Source organism: Colletotrichum acutatum, assembly GCF_030867785.1.
Source record: "Colletotrichum acutatum strain CBS 112980 chromosome Unknown BDZ83scaffold_32, whole genome shotgun sequence".
NCBI classification, from domain to species: domain Eukaryota; kingdom Fungi; phylum Ascomycota; class Sordariomycetes; order Glomerellales; family Glomerellaceae; genus Colletotrichum; species Colletotrichum acutatum.
In genome coordinates this window covers 250,160-270,285 of record NW_026849026.1, presented here as the reverse complement: position 1 = coordinate 270,285, position 20,126 = coordinate 250,160, and the positions used below count along the sequence as shown (strand labels likewise).

The window sequence follows — 20,126 nt, the reverse complement described above, 5'->3', positions numbered from 1 at the left end:
CGATGATGAAAAACGCTGCTAGCGCCAAGCACAGCCTACCGCAGCCGAACTTCCTCTATTCTCCTCGGTCCACCTGCACTATGGATATCGTGGGTCAGACCCGACGCTCAGTCACCTGAGTCTCTCACGGAGAAGAGTCTACAGAGATTTCATAGAGATCGATGATCAAAGTAGAACCCCCGAGATGTTGCCTGCCAATTCATTAATTGCAATTCGCCGATGACGCAGACTTTTTCAACGGTTTTCTTGCAGCGGGACCCATTGCGGATGCTAGTTTAGTGTGAAAGTATCGGCGAGGAACCCCAGTGCATGCTCGGCAGAGGGAGCGACTCGCGCGACTATTCGCGCTTTTTTCGTGTGCTTTTTTTTCTTTCTCAACGACGTCCGTGCCAACGATACAAGATCCCGCTCGTCCGCCGGATGGCTGGTAAGCCAGAGAATGGCGAGATGTCAGAGCCGGAAGACTTTGCGACTTGGTTTCGTACTAAAAGCCCAATGAGGCTTTGTGACTTATAATCACAGGCGCGTAAGCTTCATATTGGCAGCCAAGTGTTTCCCATTCAGCAATATGCATCATCTGCATGCGCGATCGTGATAGTGGTGATTTCCTTTCACCCTATGGCAGCAGTGGCATAGGGACAAGTAGTCGCATGGATGTGAAAGGGAAGCGATATTCTGATGGCCACTATGCTCAGGTGTCTGTTCAAAAGAGAACAAGACACACATAAATGCGTATCGCATACTGAATAAATGAGAGAATCAAATGGGAAATCCAGAAACGTCTTAACAAAAGAAACCACTTACGCGTTGTTCGGCTATAATGTTACGCCATCTGATATCGAGGGTAGGATTATTTCCCTTAAGTATGAGCTCGACCCACCACGATCGCCAGCTCCGAAAATGTACGTACGGAGTACGGAGTAGTAGTCGCCGCCAAATTCCAATACACAGATGCACCGCTGCCAACCCCGAAGTAACCTCCGCCTCCGGCACCTGACGCGCCGTATCGGACCGGGGAGTGCCGCAAAGAGGGGGAGACGCTACCTTATTTCCGCTGTCGGTGCCATTGCTGCTGTTTCCACCGAAAACATAGATACTGCCTCCCGATAGACCTCCGCCTGAGGGCCCGCAGAGTACATGTACCCAAACTCGCCTGTTTCAACCTTACAGTTGTCATCCGTGATGTCCCGATACCATTTACAACGTTCAATGCCGCATTCTCGCCAATGGGAACCGATTACAAGCTCAATAAAGATAAAATGACTACTGATTAAAACCTGATTCTACATTCAAGCAGTACAAAGGAAATTACAATCTTTCCGTGGCCCGGCGGGCACATGTTAATATCTCCTTCGATCTCCATCATTGGTACCTAAGAAGTGAAAACAAGCTCAACACTCCCGGTACCACCTGTGATACTTCGACTACTGACAGTGACACCGGATCGGACAAAGCTGGAGCCACCGCCGCCACCACCGCCAAAAGTGACGCGATTGTTACCGTAGGTCCAGTCCAAGACGCTTCCACTGCCACCACCATGGTAACCACCACCGCCGCCCCCAGATCCTCCAGTCCCATCAGCTCCCGAGTTTCGAGTAGCAATACCTGCGCCACCGTTGTGCCCAGATCCGGCGTTGCCGTTGGCTGAGGAACTGGTGGTACCGCCAGCCACTCCAGCAGCGCCTGGTCCATTCGCTGTAGCTCCACCACCACCTCGGGCGACGTTGTAATAGCCAGTGACGCCAGTATTCGCGTCGTCAACTGTATATCTGCCAACGCCTTCTTGTCCTGGAGAGCCGCCGTGACCTCTGTTGTCATCGGAGTTGATTCTGACTGTGTTTGGCCGTCCATCAGTGGGATATTGAAAGTAATAATTATCCCCGCCACCTCCTCCACCAGCAATGACAACTTCCGCACCCCCATTGAGGATTGCAGATGCTCCACCACCGCCGCCACCACCAGTAGTCGCTGTACCACCGTTGCCGTATGCACTGGTTCCCTGGATGTTGGTACCTCCCGCGCCGCCAGCAATGAGGACATATGTCTGACCGGGTGTGACGACGAAATTCCCAGAAATAAGTTCACCAACACCTGATTGTCGACCACCTTCACCACCATCACCGCCTTTGATCCTGAATTGCGCGGTTCGTGCGCACGCAGGAACAACAAAGGAAGCTTGGGTACCCGACGTCCCGCTGGCCGAAATTGTTTGCGTTTGTGTTACTGTACGGCAAGCGAGGGTGATCACGGTGCCTGGCACAGTTCCGCTTTGTGGAATTGTTGTAAGTCCTGTAGTAGTACCGGTTGAAGTGACGGTGACTGTAGTAAGAGCAGGTGGAAGGAAAGTCACAACAGTAGTAGGACCACCGCTGGGACCAGGGGCAAGGGTTGTTAATCCGGTTGCCGTTCCAGTTGAAGTGACGGTTACTGGTGGGATGGGGGTAGCTGAAGGAGTCACAAAAGTGACAACAGTTGAAGGACCACCACTGGGACCGGGAGTCAGAGTTGTTAATCCGGTTGCGGATCCAGTTGAAGTCACAGTGACTGGGGGTAACTGAGTGGACGACGTCGAAGAAGGTAACGGGTCCGACGGCGAATTGATGCACCTCGCGCCGTCGCCAGCCTGAGCGACCGAGTTCGAGGTGACCAGCTCAAGTGAAGACGAGCTGGTGATCTTGGTCCTATACAGGTTGCCGTCAGCAACAAGAATGTACATATACCCATCGGAGGTGCCGAATAGCGAAGTTGCCAGTCCTCTGGTGATCTGTGGGTAGGACTGCAAGAGAGTGATAGTCTTGGTCTGGAGGTCGAATCTCATCAGACGAGGCGATGACGAGTCACTACGCGATTCTGCGAGTGTGTAGAGAGCACTGCCATTACCGGGAATATAGGCCCAGTCAGCGAATCGAATAGTGTCCGGGAAACTGCCATTCGAGATGACGGTGCCAAAGGTAGGCGAGGACGAGTCAGAAAGGTCAATTTGGGCCCAACTCGTAGTTGCCGAGTTATATGTATCGCTAGCGATCCAATATGAGCCATCGGGAGTGATGTCGCCAATGTAAGTGTTGAACGGTAGTTGAACGTTGGGGACCACAGTGCCATTTCCAGATGATCCAATCCTGATGAGATTAAGGTTCAAATTGGTTTGGGACCCGTACACGTAATTGTCAACAGGGTTGAAGCCAATAGCGTTGATGCTACCGGTACCAGACACAATGCTGTCTGTAAGCAGCGTCGTTTGGGCAGTGACGAGGTCAAACTGGTAGAACTGGTTGCCAGCAACGATATATCCGAATCTGGAACAGGGAAGAGGTGTCTGAGAGGGCACTGTACTCGAAGTCGAAGACGACGAAGTCGAAGAAGTTGTGCTTGTGCTTGAAGTGGTAGGCGTGACAAAAGTAATGACGGTAGTCGTGCCAGCCGGGTTGGTTTGAGGTAAAGTTGTCAGACCGGTTCGCGTGCCCGTGGAGACAACAGTCGTCAAAACGCCCGTGGTGGTAAGGATCGATGGGTCTGCCGCATAAACGCAGCGAGCTCCGTCGTTGACAGCCGAAACAGGGCCATCAGTGACCAAAGTCGGCTGGCCCGAGTTGATGTCGAAATTATAAATGTTCCCACTCACATTTTCAGAGCCATAAAACGTGCTGCCGCTCGAAGCATAAAGTGCTCCAAAGGTTTCGTTGCCCGAGATACGCGTGTACGTCCGTATAATTGACCACGTATGAGTTGTTCTGCTCCATCTTGCCAGTGAAAATCGACCGTTGGCATTGACTCCTGTAATACTGTACAGGTAATCTCCGCCTCCAGGCACATAAACCCAGTCACTCACGCCGTCAGCGATAGTACTAGTACCGGTCGCGAGTATCTGCGTGAACGTCGCCGAGTTCGGGTTCATGTCGATTTGTGCCCAAACACCGCCGCTCATGCTAACATAATACCGTCCGAGTGTATCGATCTCGCCGACATTATAGTTCCCGGATGGTAGATCTCCACCGATGAGAACCGCTTGGCCGTTGCTTGCGATGCGCACAATGCGGTTCACGCCGTTCACAGGGACAATACCATAGATATAATTATCTAAAACATTGTAACCAATAGCGTTGATTGTACCACCAGGTCCAATATTAGTACCCACGGTAGTCTGAACGCCAGTAGTAAGATTCAGTCGGTAGAGAGTAGTACCCTGTATCAGATAGCCACCAGCGTCGCAATTGTAAGTTGGTCCGGGGGCGATCGTGGTTGAAGTCGAACTGCTGCTGCTTGTAGAGGTGCTGGTGCTAGTTGCGCTGGGTGTGACGAATGTGATGATGCTCGTAGTGCCGGCAGGGTCTGTTGGGATGATGGTGGTGAGCCCAGTTTGCGAGCCCGTCGATGTGAGAGTTGTCAAGCCACCAGTGACTGAGGGCACGAATGTGACCACAGTAGAAGGGCCGCCGCTGGGTCCAGGAGCCAGTGTCGTTAGCCCGGTCACGCTTCCGGTTGAAGTCACTGTGACTGGCGTCAGGGGAGCGCTGGGCGTGACGAATGTGATGACGCTCGTAGTGCCAGCTGGATCCGTTGGAATAATAGTGGTAAGTCCCGTCTGCGTAGTAGTAGATGTGAAAGTGATCAAAAAGCCAGTGACGCGAGGTACGAAAGTGACAACAGTGGACGGTCCACCACTTGGGCCAGGAGGGAGTGTCGTTAATCCAGTTACGCTTCCAGTAGAGGTTACAGTCACTGGCGTAAGGGGCTCGGACGGAGTAACGAAAGTAACAACTGTAGAAGGGCCTCCGCTAGGGCCGGGAGGGATGGTCGTTAGGCCGGTAGTTGAAGCTGTTGATGTGACAGTGACTGGCGTAAGAGGAGCGGACGGAGTAATAAATGTCACAACTGTGGTGGCACCGCCGCTTGGGCCAGGAGGCAGAGTAGTCAACCCCGTAGTTGATGCCGTTGATGTAACGGTTACAGGAGGAAGCGGGCTTGCTGGAGGAGTTACAAAGGTAACGACCGTTGTAGGGCCACCGTTGGGACCAGGAGGGAGAGTAGTCAACCCCGTAGTTGATGCCGTTGATGTAACCGTCACAGGAGGAAGAGGACTCGCGGAGGGGGTGACGAAAGTAACGACAGTCGAAGGACCACCGCTTGGCCCAGGAGGTAGAGTTGTTAGACCAGTGGTTGAGGCTATTGATGTTACGGTCACAGGAGGAAGAGGGCTCGCCGGAAGGGTTACAAAAGTGACAACCGTCGAGGGACCACCACTGGGTCCGGGTGGAAGAGTTGTCAGACCAGTGGTTGATGCCGTCGATGTAACGGTCACCGGAGGAATAGGGCTTGCTGTAGAAGTCGCAAATGTGATAACAGTTGGAGGACCTCCGCTAGGACCAGGAGGAATCGTGGTGAGCCCCGTTGTACTACCCGTAGATGTAAGAGTCACCGGGGCTGGCGGTGTGACGAACGTGATTACGCTGGTAGTGCCGTCAACTGGATCGGTTGGGATAATCGTCGTAAGTCCAGTTGTGGTCGCGGTAGATGTGAGCGTAACCAGAAATCCCTTTCGAGGAACAAACGTAATAACTGTAGCTGGGCCTCCGGGACCTCCTGGAATCGTGGTCAGGCCTGTAGTTGTGCCAGTAGAGGTCAATGTAACGGGAGGCGGGCTAGTTGCGATTGTGACAACAGTGGTAGGATCTCCAGGGCTTCCAGGTGTAAGCGTAGTCAAATCAGTTGAAGAGCCTGTCGACGTGACCGTGACATAAGGAGGACCAGTAACGAAAGTGACGACTGTAGTAGGGTCTCCAGGCCTTCCGGGCGTCAGCGTGGTCAGACCAGTGGTCGAGGCTGTCGATGTGACTGTCACAGGAGGAGGACCAGTCGCAATAGTCACTACAGTAGTAGGATCTCCAGGTCTTCCAGGTGTCAAAGTGGTTAGACCAGTCGATGAGCCTGTTGAAGTGACCGTGACGTAAGGCGGGCCAGTAACGAAGGTGACGACTGTAGTAGGGTCTCCAGGCCTTCCGGGTGTGAGGGTAGTCAAACCAGTGGTCGAGCCTGTCGAGGTAACGGTCACAGGAGGAGGTCCAGTCGCAATAGTCACTACCGTAGTAGGATCTCCGGGTCTTCCAGGCGTCAGGGTCATGAGACCAGTCTGCGATCCCGTCGAGGTAACTGTAATCAGTCCCCCAGCAGGAGGCGTAACAAAAGTTATAACAGTGGTAGGATCACCAGGGCGCCCGGGTGTCTGAGTAGTGAGGCCGGTGGCTGATCTTGTAGAAGTAACCGTGACGATACTGCCGAGAGGAGAGGGAACAATAGTCACGACCGTCGTCGGATCTCCAGGCCGTCCGGGCGTCAAAGTGGTCAATCCAGTTGTCGAGCCTGTGGAGGTGACAGTGGTCAATCCACCGGCAGGAGGCGTCACAAGAGTCATGACTGTGGTTGGATCACCGGGTCGTCCAGGTGTCTGAGTAATGAGTCCAGTGGTTGAGCCGGTGGAAGTGATCGTGACAATGCTGCCAGCGGGAGGCGTAGCAAAGGTCAAAATGGTGGTAGGGTCTCCAAGCCTTCCAGGAGTCAGAGTAGTCAACCCAGTTGTCGAGCCTGTGGAAGTGACAGTGGTCAATCCACCGGCAGGAGGCGTCACAAGAGTCACGACTGTGGTTGGATCACCGGGTCGTCCAGGCGTCTGAGTAATGAGTCCAGTGGTCGAACCTGTAGAAGTGACCTTGACGATGCCGCCAGTAGGACTTGGCACAAAAGTGACGACAGTAGTTGGATCACCGGGTCGGCCGGGTGTTAGAGTCGTCAGACCGGTCTGAGTGCCAGTAGATGTGACAGTCGTTACTCCGCCCGAAGAAGGGGGTACGATAGTGACGACTGTCGCCGGATCGCCAGGACGACCAGGCGTCAGTGTCAAAAGACCGGTCTGGCCGGGTTGAGTTCCTGTCGAGGTTGAGGTGACTAGCCCGCCAGTAGGAGGGGGAACGATGGTCACGATCGTAGTTGGGTCGCCGGGACGACTAGGAGTGAGGGTCAAAAGGCCAGTTTGTCCGGGCCGAGTCCCAGTTGACGTAGATGTAACTGGTCCTCCAGTAACAACAGGAGGGGGCACAATAGTGACGACAGTCGTCGGATCGCCAGGACGAGCAGGCGTCTGAGTGAGAAGACCAGTTTGACCAGGCTGGGTTCCTGTTGAAGTTACCGTAACCAGCCCACCGGTAGGAGGGGGAACAATAGTAACGACAGTTGTTGAGTCGCCAGGGCGGCCAGGCGGCAGTGTAAGAAGGCCAGTTTGTCCTGGCTGAGTGCCGGTTGAAGTCGAGGTGACCAGCCCGCCGCTAAGAGGCGGCACAATGGTAATGACCGTTGTGGGATCTCCAGGCTTGCCGGGCGTAAGAGTCAGTAATCCGGTTTGACCTGGGCGAGTACCAGTCGACGTAGATGTTACTAATCCTCCTGTGGAGGGAGGTACGATAGTAACGATAGTGATTGGGTCTCCAGGCTTGCCGGGCGTAAGAGTCAACAGCCCAGTCTGGCCTGGCTGGGTTCCGGTCGACGTAGACGTTACTAATCCGCCTGAAGGAGGTGGAACAATCGTGATGATTGTGGTTGGATCCCCGGGCTTTCCAGGAGGAAGGGTAAGTAGTCCTGTCTGGCCGGGTTGGGTGCCAATCGACGTAGAAGTAACCAGTCCTCCTGACGGCGGTGGAACAATTGTGACGATAGTACTCGAGTCACCGGGCTTTCCAGGGGTAAGGGTAACCAGTCCTGTCTGGCCAGGCTTAGTTCCTGTTGATGTAGAGATTACCGGCCCACCAGGGGGGACAACCGTGACGATGGTAGTCGGATCGCCAGGCTTCCCAGGAGGAAGAGTGAATAATCCTGTCTGACCGGGCTGGGTGCCAGTCGACGTAGATGTAACCAACCCTCCTGGGGGCACAATTGTGACAATGGTGGTTGGGTCGCCGGGCTTTCCAGGGGTAAGGGTAACCAATCCTGTCTGGCCCGGTTGAGTTCCTGTTGACGTAGAGGTTACTGGCCCACCGGGGGGGACAATCGTGACGATGGTAGTCGGATCGCCGGGCTTTCCAGGAGGAAGAGTGAGCAGTCCTGTCTGGCCTGGCTGGGTGCCGGTCGATGTGCTGGTTATCAAACCTCCTGTAGCGGAGGGAAGAAAAATAATCTGAGTGCCAGTTCGATCAGTTCCCGATGGAGGCACAGTCAAAGTTGTCAATGCTGTGCCGGCTCCAGGAACTGTTAACGTCGTGCAGGGACCGTTGAAAGGAGCATCTCCGTTATTGGGCGTGGGCTTGAGGACAAGCTCAGTGCCTGTCTGGTCACTTCCAGCAGGGGGAATCGTCAGCGTTGTCATAACCGAGCCGGCATAAGGAGCAGTGATTGTCGTCAGGCTTCCTGTGAATGGAATCTTTCCGCCGACGGTCGGATTACTCGAGCCCGGCAGCCAAGGTTGATTCGACTCAAGCGATGAGCAGATGTACTTTGTCCCGGAAGCCTGTCCACTTTGCGGGGGAATGACAATGGTAGAAGGCTTTGATCCGGGAGGAAGTGCTGCTGTGACCGTGACGCAAGGACCTGCGTAAGGCGATTGTGTATTGCTAAAGCGTTCAAATGACTTGTCAGCAACACTCAATTGATGCAAAGATGAGTACTTACACAGGAGAAAGGTAGGTGACCGTAGTCGTAGCCAAGAAGTCAGAAGTTACCAATGTAGGAGCATTAGTAACTTTGACTGCAGTGCCCATAATGGTGAATGTAGTGTTCAGAGAAACCGAAGTGCTGAGATGAAGCGGGATGCAGTGGACAACCTCGATGGGCTGAACGGTCGTAGGACTCGCACCAGGCCCAGTGGTTGGACAGTCGGCACTTGCTAAGCCGGGCCATGGGAGAAGAGCCACGAAGCTCGTGGCAGTGGCAAAGGCAGAAATTCGTTTCATGTTGATCGACACCTGGTATGAGATGCTCGATGCATGTGACGATGGCTGGGCACAGAGGTAGATCTTTAAAGAAGCTTTGGAGGAGACAATTGATGAGATGCTTGTTAGTTAATCAGGGTACCAGTGCTAGAGAAATCAGAGGATCTTATAATACATTTTTCTTCAACTTCGAGATGCTGAAAGGAGCAACACTATTAGAACACGACTAGGAGCAAACAGCTCTTCGTCAACTTTCTTGCCCGAGCTGAGTAAAAGTCCGTGGTTTCCGTTTCTAACCTCAATGGGACCCGGATTCGACCCGGAAACAGCTCAACCCCTGAAGGTTGAACTGCAAATAGGTAGCATCATCGTGGCGAGCACCGCGGAGAGAGGTATCTCAGGAAGCCGAGACGGTAGCACGTATTCGCTCCACTCGATCTCGTATCGTTTTCATACAGAGCTTTCTTCAGGCAAGTCCTAGATATCGATTCATCATGATGAGATAACAGACTATGGCCCATTGCGTTTGTGAGGGACGGGAGTTCAGTTGCGCTTCGATCATGGTGAGCGAATGCAGCCGTGGAAAAGGACAAAACCCGAGATGTGTGCTAGATGCAGACCAAAATATAGCTAATCAAATGCATCCATGTGAGGAAATCCATGTGAGGAAACTCAGGTAGTCTTGCCAAGTAGACGTAGAGTCCTCGTATATCGCATGCGGTTTGCTGTGAGTTTGTTGCGAAGAATAGACTTATTCAGGTTATCAGTCAATATCTCTAGACTGCAGTGCCCAATAGTTCTGCTTGCGTATTTACTTCCTGAGCTGAATGCGAAGCTATTCCTGCAACTAGAACCTAAGAGACGTAAATCTGGCTCTAGGTGGCAGCTACTTCGAGCTTACGTTCAGACAAACTTTGCCGATAGTTCAGTTAAGCGGCCCTAGATTTTCTTGGCCCATGTTGCGATAGTTGGCCAAGCATCTAGTAAGTTGAGTTTGCCTCCTGCAAACATCGATCATACGACAGAATCATTGTGCTGTGGATCTCACGATTACTTACATGGCCCTTTCTTGAGTGGAGTCGCCCTGGCTGTCATCCAGAACCAGAAATTGACAGAGGAGTTCTGAAAGTGAAGCAAATACAAGGCGAACAGACTACCAGTGAGAAGGTCGCAAACTCTACTCGTTGGCCTGTTTTGACACCTGAACGCTGTCTGCATGCAGTGTGGCCTCACATAATATCCACACTAGCAAGAAACGCGGAAAAAGCAAGAAAGAAGCCCCCCTCATTGACGAAGTGATGCTGGTTTCTACGGGCTCACTTCCGGGCACACTGTTTTTCTCGTAAGTCAAGCCTTCTGTGCACTGGAAAGACATGGAGGCACTACCTATCCAACATCACAGTTGACCATGAGGATATAAAGATGCCCACGTCCGATAAGCCAGAGCTTTTCGGTCAACCATTTTGGCAGCCATTTGTACATCATCATTGTGTTCAGGCATTATTGATCATAACTGTCGAAATGAAGTCTTACCATTTTCTACCTCTCATTCCCGTTGCGCTCGCTGCGCCCCCTGTTGTCGATCCATTCCTTGAGGTGTGCGGAGTGTCCGTTACACTCTCGATGGTGACCAACACTCTCCTACTACCGCCGCAGACAATTTCTCTCTGCGAGAACTCAAACTGCGCCATTCCTCCAATCACAGCTGGGGGAGGTTTTCCTCCTGCATCGACGCAGCACCATGAGGTGCCAAATACTCAGCTTCCGCAGGAAACCGTCAGCCAGGTCCCTGGAGGCAGCGGTCCCGTCGGCCAGCCTGCTGCCTCCCAATCTGGTGGCAGTCCCCCCTCGGCCCAGCCTCCAGCCAGTCACGCCCCCGGAGGTCAATCATCTGCTGTCAGTCCTGCCGGAGGCTCCAGCGGGGATTCGCCTGTTGCTACCGCCTCGAGCTCTGGCAAGACTCCTGCCGTAACTACGTCGTCTGCGTCTCGATCATTTGGTGCTCAGTGGGATGAGCTCGTGGTCATGGGGGTCATTGGCTGCGTGATTCTGGCGTCTCTTGGACTTGGATTGTAATGTCCGTCCTTCAGGGAAAACAGGGGTTCAATATTAGGAATGATGGTGGAATGATCTGTTCAGTCTTGCATTGTAATTGCATTGGTAGCTTCTGATGCCGACCTCTAATTGGATGGAACGAGCCGGATACCTTGCACTGTTCTTATTTCAAGCTAGTCGCCTCTTAACTGATGATTTGTGCTGAATCTGGTCAGGCATGTCACTTTGGTCGGGAGGAAGAAGGGGGCACTGTAACATGCCTCGGCAATTTCCAGAAGGACTCTGCAGACAATACAATCTCTTAGTGGTTTCACCGTTCGTTTTCTTTCCTGGGAAACAATCAACTGAGCACGAAGTGTCTCTCAGTGTTCCATGCCGCAGACGCCTTGCGGAATTCATGGTGTAACATTATTCATGATGCATGTACCTTGGTCATATGACGGCTGACAGTTGAGACACGGACAAGAAAGAAGACCGTTGAGTTGATACTTCTGCCGGAAAAGCAATGGAATATATATTTTTGAACCCCTGCGCCGATCCCTCGGACCTAAGGGCGTTGGTGACCACGACTCCGGGCCGCGTTCGTACTAGGCCTTGTCTACACATCCCACCGGCCGTACTGCTACTCGCGCGCGTCTTGCTCCTATCCAAATTCTAACTTGACACCCCTCCTTCCCCTCACCCAGTTTTGTCCACTTACGGATACGGGCTGCGTTACCTTCGCTCCCTTTGCTACGCTAAACATACCAACATGTCCTACGCATAGCATGGCGCTCTTTCTGTGTTTCATGCACAAAAACGGGCGAAATCACTCTGCTGCTCAGCTCACCGAAGCAGCGTCTGGTGAACTCAACGAGTAGAGTTGCTTCCTTCCACCGCTCTTACGCCTAACCCGAAGCCGATAGGTATCTTAGGGACGAAACGTCATGAACTTAGCAGGTCGCAATCTGGGCATCCACATACTAGTCTAGATGCATGTTGCATAACTTCCATTAATGAGAAAAGAGTGTTTGCGGAGCCCTCATCCCAAGTCTGCCTCAACTTCATCGTACGAAATTGGACGCGCTCTGGTCAAATTGGGTCCCCAAAGCAGGTATCGTACAATGCCGTTGCGTTGGCTCGAAATTGCTGGAAGCCCACGCCAGCATGGCAGCTTTGCCTGCCGGGAGTCGGCTCGGCCTTTGGGACCTGATCCGACAATCTTTCCCATCTGTGGGAAGCTATGAAACAGACTAAAAGTTTTGGTCTAGCTTGCGCGGAGTCAAGGGCTCGAGGCTAACCAGAAATCATCTTCGTGTTGAGTGATAACTCTTTTGCCGCTTAACATGCCAGTGACTCTTCAGATGATCAAAAGAGCAAGACTGTCGAAGGGTGGCGATTTCATCTGGGTGACTTTACAACGTAGCATTGTCATTCGACTTATTTTGATAGTGCAATATGCTTGATACGTACACTCCCATAGTATCCCTTCGAGTTATTCCTTCGTGGCACCGAATAAAGTCGTGCGAATAGAACCTGTCACAGCGCCGACTTCGGGGAAAGTCACGATGAATGGCCCCGTTCGATTTGGGGCTCACGTGGCTGCGTCAGTAATACATGGCCACAGAACGCGGACCCAATCTCCAGGCGGTCGGAATCGGGTAGCATGTCCCAGGGGCCCAGAGATCCAGAAGGTTGCACAAGGCCCTATGTCTGAAATCTCAACGTTGGTAGAGCGTGGTCTGGAACGCGACGTTCGGGGTCTCGGAAAGGAGGTTGTTGCTTCTTTCAGGGCTGTGTGACTCGTGAGTAGCGCAATAGTGGTGGTGATGACATGCTAGGGCGAAACAGGTGGCTAACAGGCAGGTGGGCCACCTGGGGGGAAGCAGCCGGCAAACCATGTTTGCACACCGAGCACTCAAAGAACCCAGTGATATCCGCTGACCTGCCATTCCTTTTCATATCCCTGTCTCCGGATGCGGCGAAAGATAAAAAGAAGGGGGTTCCCACTGAGGCTGTGGAGGGCTGACCTGTTGGGACGCACAAAAGTCACGTTGACAGCATCTAGCCGACACGCAAACGAGTGCATCTTCTGCGGTTACCACAAAGATATTCGCAGCTGAGTTGTTTCACAAAATATGCGTAAGTAGGAGAGCTCGTCTTTTACGAATATCTAGCTTGGAAGCGTTTGAAGAAGTAGTTGAGTCTCTTGGGACACGCTCGAGATGGGATCAGTCAACCTGCAATAGCGGCGGAACAATCCCCGCTGCTTGGTCGTTGAACGCGCTAGGAAGATACTGCCATTGCCTTGTTCGGACTGTTGCGGATCTGCTTCAAGATCGTTCCGTGGTTAAGTTATACGCCGTCTTGGTAAGTTTGCTATTGCCATCTCGCGCCTTCGCGTTTGCTTTGGGCTCCAAACGCCGACTTGCCGCCTCTATGCTAACTCCAAAGTATCTGCTCTTCATCAAGCTTCCTTTGGAAGTTCAAGTTTCTGTCAGAGATGCGTTTTATGGCAAACCTGTATGGAGCGCTTTTTGCATCATAACCAGAATGATGTTTTCAGACATTAAGGTTCAAACTAATGGGAGTTCTTGAGCACCATGGAAGCCCCTGTGACTTCAAGCTCAATAAGGCATTGGTCGAGGTTATGACAACTGACTGAAGTATGGTGGATTCGCCTTCACTGCCAGCCTACCCAGTCCAGGAATCAAGCCATAGATGACTTAGAGCAGACACGTCGGACTCAAAAAAACATAGTGACAAGACTGAATTCCTTTCCGGAAGATCAAGAGTATCTGAGATAAAGTGCAAGCCCTCAACTGTCTCCGGGCTTCTAGCGAGCACAGTATTGAAGGTCGGAGGAAACGACCACGGCCCGATATGGGTGTCCCACGATCACAAAAGCTTGAGGAAAATTCTTGGAGTTTTGCCCATATGCTAGCAATGCGTTCCAACGCCAAGTCGGATGTCTGTATTCCCCAATGTTACTCAGCGACGGTGAAATTCTCGCGATGAGGCGGCATGTTCCCGAACTTGAGAACGACTATGATTCGATGGAGATGACACGAGACAGAAGCACTGCCCCACCCATCGGAAAGGAAAGAAGAAATACCCCAGCCACATATATCTTATGACAATTGGAAACCACTCTGTGGAGCAGGCTCGGTAGACAAGCATACGGCTGCATACCTCCTCCCATTGACCCATCCCCTTTCGATGAATTCTACAGCAAGAAACAGATTAGGTTCTGTGTCATCGAAAGATCGGTTTCTGCTGGTAGCTGGAAGTAATTATTTCCAGCTGGATAGATTTACTGAACGATTTGAATGCTGAGGGCTCGAGATACAGTCTTGGGAGATTTGGTGTTATTAAGTCTTACTACGTCTTACGACTTACAGCGAACACGGGCCAATTTTGATAGAGCTCTTTTCACAATTACCGAAACCGAGATTTTAGCGCTATGGTGATAATCTCACCGAAGTCTTAACAAGTTAGATTGGATGATAATCACGCGTGCCTATCGATCCCGCACAGTCTGTTAATCCGTCACCCCGCGCCGCCAGGCTTCACAACGGGGTCATGTATGTAAATCCTCCTGGTTCTCCTGGTCCCTTCAGACCTCGGAGATAGGCTGTGATCTGGGTGAAATCCCGATATGCCACATTCCGGCACCTGTTTGCTCTAGCATTCCAGCGTTCGTGTAATCACAGAAATATCCTCACTGAAATTTAGTCCTAAGCGCCGATCTTAGAGCATTGACACCATCAGATGAGGATTGTTCCGCAGCCCTTATCAGCCCAAAACTTGGCCGTAGTGAATCCGATGAAGCCCCAGCAGGCTAGCAGCGAACAGGTCCGGGAAACCATGGACATTGTCCGCAAGGGGGCCTGTGTGCGCGATCCGTCTCGACCTGCTGCTATCGGGAAAAGACTACCGAAGCCTCAAATCTACAATACATGCAAAGCCTAGCAAGGAACCAGACGGCGCAGAGCCCAAGATGGCGGCGTTGATGTTTCGGCTTTTGGACCAGATCTCTCCGCCGCTTTGGGTAACATGCTAGCCCTACCAAGCAAGGTACATAGTTGCCAGCAAGGGTCAACCGTCGAGAAGATGTCACAGACTCAGGTACCTGGCGGTTCCATGTAACAGGGACATTGCCTTTATAATGCGGCCACGGAAGCGCCCGCACTGCGATCTGCATTAGTACTTATTCTTTGGGGCAAGGGTACGTCAAGCAGCCGTCATCCTTGGAATTGGATCGAGACAGTATGAAGAGGCGCGGAGGGGTGCCATAATGATGCCAACGATAAGATTGGAGGCGTTTCTGCACATTTCGATGGTGCAGAACTTCATCGTCCATAATCTTAGTGTCTCTCAATGTCGGTACACATCTGTGAGATCGGATGTGGTTGGGGCCTGCGCAAAGATTTATCGTTACGAACCGCCACACCGAATAGTGCAATTATTAGTCTGTGTGCCTCGAATTGAAGTCAGCTTTTAGTTCAACGCCAGAATGTTGTCTTTATTTGAATCCAGATCCCCGGAGTTTGACTCGTACGCTACGGAGAATTCGACTCATGATTGATTACCGTAGTGTTGATCGAGACCCCAGATTCTCAGGACGATCGTGCCAGATTTGAGAATTACACTAAATGTATTTAGACTTCCAGGCACATTTTCAGCTTGGCAGTTGTCAAGTTAGGGCGATAAACACGACGACGGTCGCGATAGTTGCGTGCGTTGAGATGGTGCCATTGCATTCTCCCCTCGGCTTATCGACAGAATGATAGGCCATTGTGACTTTTCCTGACTGCAACGTTCATCTTGTCAATCCGGTGTATTCATGTCGCATACGGCCTGCTTCAATTTTTTTTTTTGAAAGACGGTGAATACCGGTGGATCTAGCTTAATATCTTATTGGGGAGAGAACACGAGGACTTGCATACAGCTGGGATGATGTGATCCTGGGAGCCGACATCCGGAAGGCTTCACCTTCAAATGAGAACTTAGCACCTCCTTGCGTGCTAGCTAATTAATCCGAAAGGCTTCCCATTTCAGATGCCGGCAGAAACGAGCCATTGGCGTTGCGTGCTACGGGATGCATTCTTTCCGAGTTGAGAGCTAAGGGATAGATCTTCCCTTAGGTTCTAAGGCTCTGAACAACCCCCCTAGACGTGGCGTCCATGTCCATTCCACACCTTTTTTGTCCATTTCTATCTAGGACACTCCGGACCGAGTACTTGCTCAGACTTCGTGTGGAATTGTGTGACAGCCAACAACATGGGATTTCAGCATCGGGAAGCTATTCCCACAAAGCCCATCCTGTCAACCCGCCCCGACACCACCCCCTCCTCCCCCCCACCCCCGACCATCTCGCTGGAAGCACGCTACCTTAGGTGCCGTGGACAATAAGCTAAGGAGAAGAAGACACGGCGTCAAGCATACAACCACGGGGGATCGGACAAATCCCTCTCATTTGTCCCGCTGATATGTCGCCTGTCTAGCATACTGGACCATCCAATATGCTATCGGACCATGCCCTGCCATGATCAGATGCAGGGGTCGAAGCTAGTTCCAACTGTAAAGTGAAGGCCCCATGTCAGCTCGATTCAGCTCGATGGTAGAGTTTGCCTTATTTGCCGGATATGTTGAAGCTTGTGTTGATGCTCCAGGAAGTGGCCCCCTCATCGTCAATTTCATTCTGGGACTGACAACAAAGTTTATGGAAAGCCCCCCCCCCCCCTCCTCCCGCCCATTCCGGACACGGAAGACGGGGACCATTGCCTACCAGATCGTCCCACCGGCAGTGTGAATCTTGATCACGACGGATACAACTCAGTCGCTGCAATATCCGATTGGATGGATTAACGGGAGGGTGAAGTACCATGCCAACCAAGCAATTCGACGCTAGCCTGAAAATTGAGCAATAACTGCTTTGGCATTATGTTTTCGACGATGTAGGTGATCGCCTCTGGGTATAAGTTCAGGCAAGAAACCTTGGGCCTGATATGTCTTCTCAGATCGAACCCCCCCTGCATTCACCGAACACGCGGCCCACTGCTTTTCACCCCTTCCATCCTTGCATTGCGGTAACCATGTTCCATCCAAACTATCTTGGCGCACCAGACTGCCTTTTCAGACCGTCAGCCTCAATGGAGACTTGGCAAGGCCCGCCCAAGGATGCCTGCAGCATCCATGTAGATGGTAAGTGACAGACTTCCCTGTGTTATTGACAGAGTTCACAACATGTAGATGAGGAACTGACATGAAATGAAGGAACAGATTTCCGTTCATATATCTCTTCGGTGAACGATAACAGAAGTTGGGCATGCGCTTTACCGTTACCCGGCATCGAATTACAACAATGGGACGCTTCGCAGCGAGATCTGCTGGCGCCGCTGCATCCCCACAATAGGAGACTTGAAGAACATGGACTCGACTTCTCGCGGCCACGTGTTTTATCCATGCCTGAGTACGAAACCACTATTCGTCACGATGCCTGCGAACAACCTGAAAGGCTCCCCCAGATCATTACAGGCATCGGAAGGCATAGATCTGACCCACGGCTGAGCTCGGAGACGATCTTCGATCACCCGGCCGGCAAATACTACACAACATCCTCGAATATCAATGTTGACAACGTCTCCCAACTGTCGGACTTGTCCCCACGCCCGCTGATGGAGTACGAGTCAAATGCCAGTCGCAGTGGCACGAACGTGTATCCCAAGCCACCGCCGACTCGTCATCGATACCGATCCCGCTCAGTGGCAGAGACCAGCAAGTTGTCTCCTCCTCGAGATCGCAAATATCTTTTTGTCAACAGAACAGTGAAGGACGGGAAGCTGATTTCGAGAGGAGTTCAAGCTTCGGGCTCATGGAAAACAATAGACAGGCGGAAAAAGGCAGCACGTGATGATGAAAGGCGAGTTGCCAAGGCTACGACAGAGGCAATCTCGAATTTGAGAGACCACTTGGGGAAGATGATGGGAATGGGATTATCGTTTTCGGATTTGATGGAAGAACTAGGCCGAGAGGCGCAGAAGACTCAGGTCTCTTCATAACATTATCGTAATAACTAAGTAAGCAAGGTCTTTGAAGCAATAATACTTATGATTAGTTTTCAATTTAGCACCGCAGCGAGGATTTGAACTCATGAATCTCAACTGAATTTTATTCGCGAGCAAGGTACTTGACTTGACAAGTTCAAGTCAATATTCTATATTATTTTGCAATTCATTTACGCGCGAATGCCTCACATGACGATCAAAGTTCGGTCTTTTCGAGATTGTTGTGGCCTATGTTTTTACCTAGATATTAAGCAGTACGTACCATCTAGGCTAGCCTTTTCTCCATGTAAGTTCCAACTGGGCTTCGTGTAACAACAGAGAGTCTCTTACGTGGCCCTCGAGTAACACGCATTGTCTGTAGTCAATAAAAACGTTGACCGTAGCAAGATGTTGTGCCTCAATGGCTACCACAAAGCAAGGAATACCGAGGCAATCGGCCAGTACTCATGTTTTGCGGATAGGGAAAACTTTCTCTAAAGAATGTTCGTGTTTCCAGGCATATGTTCTGACCGGGCTCGCCCTTTTGAGTCGCATATAAACTTTGCCTTGGATTAATAGCAATCTTCGGAAATTGGGACTGGAAACTGGGGCTGAAAATAGTGGTAACCTCTTTCTCAGATGGATGTTCAGACTCTAGAAGGCCATAAGCAAACCGATCATAAACAGCACCCACTCGCCAGGCCGGATGGCTTCGCCACCTGCCGTGGGGACTTGTACGATTGTTGTGCCCGAAGCTGTATGCCCGGAAGTTGATGAAGCTCCATTGCTGCCGTTAGACCCTTCTCCTTCGCTTCCTCTTCCACTTCCTCCTCTTCCACCACCACCACTACCGTCGCCCAAATCGCCGCCAGCACCGCCGGTTGACACAGGGGGGCTGCTGGGGCCACCAGCGGTACCAGGAGTTGCAAGCGACGTAGTAACTGTGGTAGACATCATACGTCAACGAAGTATCCTTGAGACGAGAAAGGTTTACCTACCAATACTAGAAGATATTACGGGCCCACTGCCCGGTACTGGTTCAAGGCTTGTTGGGAAGGCATAAACCTTTTCTGGGTCAGAGTTTCCTGAACTTTGATAAGAGCTTCCAGCTTACTGAACAGTCGACTGTTGATGTCTCCAATGTTGTGATCTCAGTAGTCAATGCTGTTGCGGAACATGCGCAAAGAGAAATGATTACAAGTGCCATAGTTTTCATTTCGGCGAAGATATGGCACGATGAGACGGTAGTGAAAAGGGCCTGAAGGATGAGGTAAGACAATGATGACTCGTTGTATTCAATATCGAGTCGAGGGGCAAGGGCAACCAAAGCCTTGCCAAAAGAGGGCAGTTGAGGGGGGTTTTGTAGATAGCCACGACACCCTTCGACTCTGCCCAGCTCATAAAGTGCGGAGATAAATCCTAGGTACTAATGCGTGGTCCAGTGGTGTCTGCTAAGAGCTAATTACCAAGTGAGTATGTCATGCTTTGAATGTAATACCTTAGTGTTATCAAGAGTGATGGGAGGTTACTTGAGTCCTGAGTTCCTGGAATTGTCAAGTTTACCTATCAACTTGGCGATCGCTGCTTACCGTCTGAAGAATGAAGGGTTTGGATGATAGGTTCGACATGAATACTTGACACTCTCAAACTTGCACTTGTGTCAAAATCGTCTGGCGGGAGCTGGCCATAGAACTGCTGGCTTTGGGTGGATGGCGCAATACCCTAGAGCGGATCGTATTTGTCCAAGGTAAGATAGTTGGAACAGGTCTCTTGACTCAAAATGATGTACCTTGACCTATTCAGAGCTACCTTACTTCAAGAAATGGATAGATGGAACACTGCTGGTAGCTTGTGCGCCTTGGCTCGCTTGACTTGGTTCTGAAAACTGCAAAAGTATCTACACGAAAGCACACCTCTTTTTGCCTTTCTGACTGCAAAGTATTAGTCCCATCCCTGATCACCACACAAGTTAGGTTCTGATCGCAGCTTTAGGACATATCTCACAACTATTCTCCAATGCGATGTGGGTAGCTTTGAGAAGTTGCACCACATTGGCTGGCACCAAATGCAGCTTTTTGATGCTACATTTACTAATCTTCCAGTAGTCTTTAGACTTGACGAGAGTTGAGGA

General features: G+C 51.4%; 6 protein-coding genes across 6 annotated transcripts; 4 read left to right on the top strand and 2 right to left on the bottom strand.

Annotated features, from left to right (window-relative positions):
* Window positions 1-1,372: 1,372 nt before the first annotated feature.
* Window positions 1,373-8,933, bottom strand: BDZ83DRAFT_750859 (uncharacterized protein; the record flags this gene model as incomplete). The annotated part of the gene is made up of 2 exons (XM_060513974.1): window positions 1,373-8,594; window positions 8,653-8,933. The coding sequence occupies 2 exons, from the start codon at window positions 8,931-8,933 to the stop codon at window positions 1,373-1,375; spliced, it is 7,503 nt and encodes a 2,500-aa protein (XP_060366548.1).
* Window positions 8,934-9,614: 681 nt separating this feature from the next.
* BDZ83DRAFT_616033 (uncharacterized protein) lies at window positions 9,615-10,174 on the top strand. Its single transcript, XM_060507945.1, has one exon. It carries the CDS (start codon window positions 9,628-9,630, stop codon window positions 9,853-9,855), a length of 228 nt encoding a protein of 75 aa, XP_060366547.1. The 5' UTR covers window positions 9,615-9,627; the 3' UTR covers window positions 9,856-10,174.
* BDZ83DRAFT_616030 (uncharacterized protein) lies at window positions 10,154-11,435 on the top strand. The gene is made up of 2 exons (XM_060507944.1): window positions 10,154-10,243; window positions 10,299-11,435. The coding sequence occupies exons 1-2, from the start codon at window positions 10,211-10,213 to the stop codon at window positions 10,986-10,988; spliced, it is 723 nt and encodes a 240-aa protein (XP_060366546.1). The 5' UTR covers window positions 10,154-10,210; the 3' UTR covers window positions 10,989-11,435.
* Window positions 11,436-12,354: 919 nt separating this feature from the next.
* On the top strand, window positions 12,355-12,819 carry BDZ83DRAFT_259862 (uncharacterized protein). The gene has a single exon (XM_060501987.1). It carries the CDS (start codon window positions 12,515-12,517, stop codon window positions 12,746-12,748), a length of 234 nt encoding a protein of 77 aa, XP_060366545.1. The 5' UTR covers window positions 12,355-12,514; the 3' UTR covers window positions 12,749-12,819.
* A 4,277-nt stretch (window positions 12,820-17,096) lies between these two features.
* On the top strand, window positions 17,097-18,051 carry BDZ83DRAFT_616024 (uncharacterized protein). The gene is made up of 2 exons (XM_060507943.1): window positions 17,097-17,153; window positions 17,226-18,051. The coding sequence occupies exons 1-2, from the start codon at window positions 17,102-17,104 to the stop codon at window positions 18,008-18,010; spliced, it is 837 nt and encodes a 278-aa protein (XP_060366544.1). The 5' UTR covers window positions 17,097-17,101; the 3' UTR covers window positions 18,011-18,051.
* A 598-nt stretch (window positions 18,052-18,649) lies between these two features.
* On the bottom strand, window positions 18,650-18,949 carry BDZ83DRAFT_750857 (uncharacterized protein; the record flags this gene model as incomplete). The annotated part of the gene is made up of 1 exon (XM_060513973.1): window positions 18,650-18,949. The coding sequence occupies one exon, from the start codon at window positions 18,947-18,949 to the stop codon at window positions 18,650-18,652; it is 300 nt and encodes a 99-aa protein (XP_060366543.1).
* Between the last annotated feature and the right edge of the window lie 1,177 nt (window positions 18,950-20,126).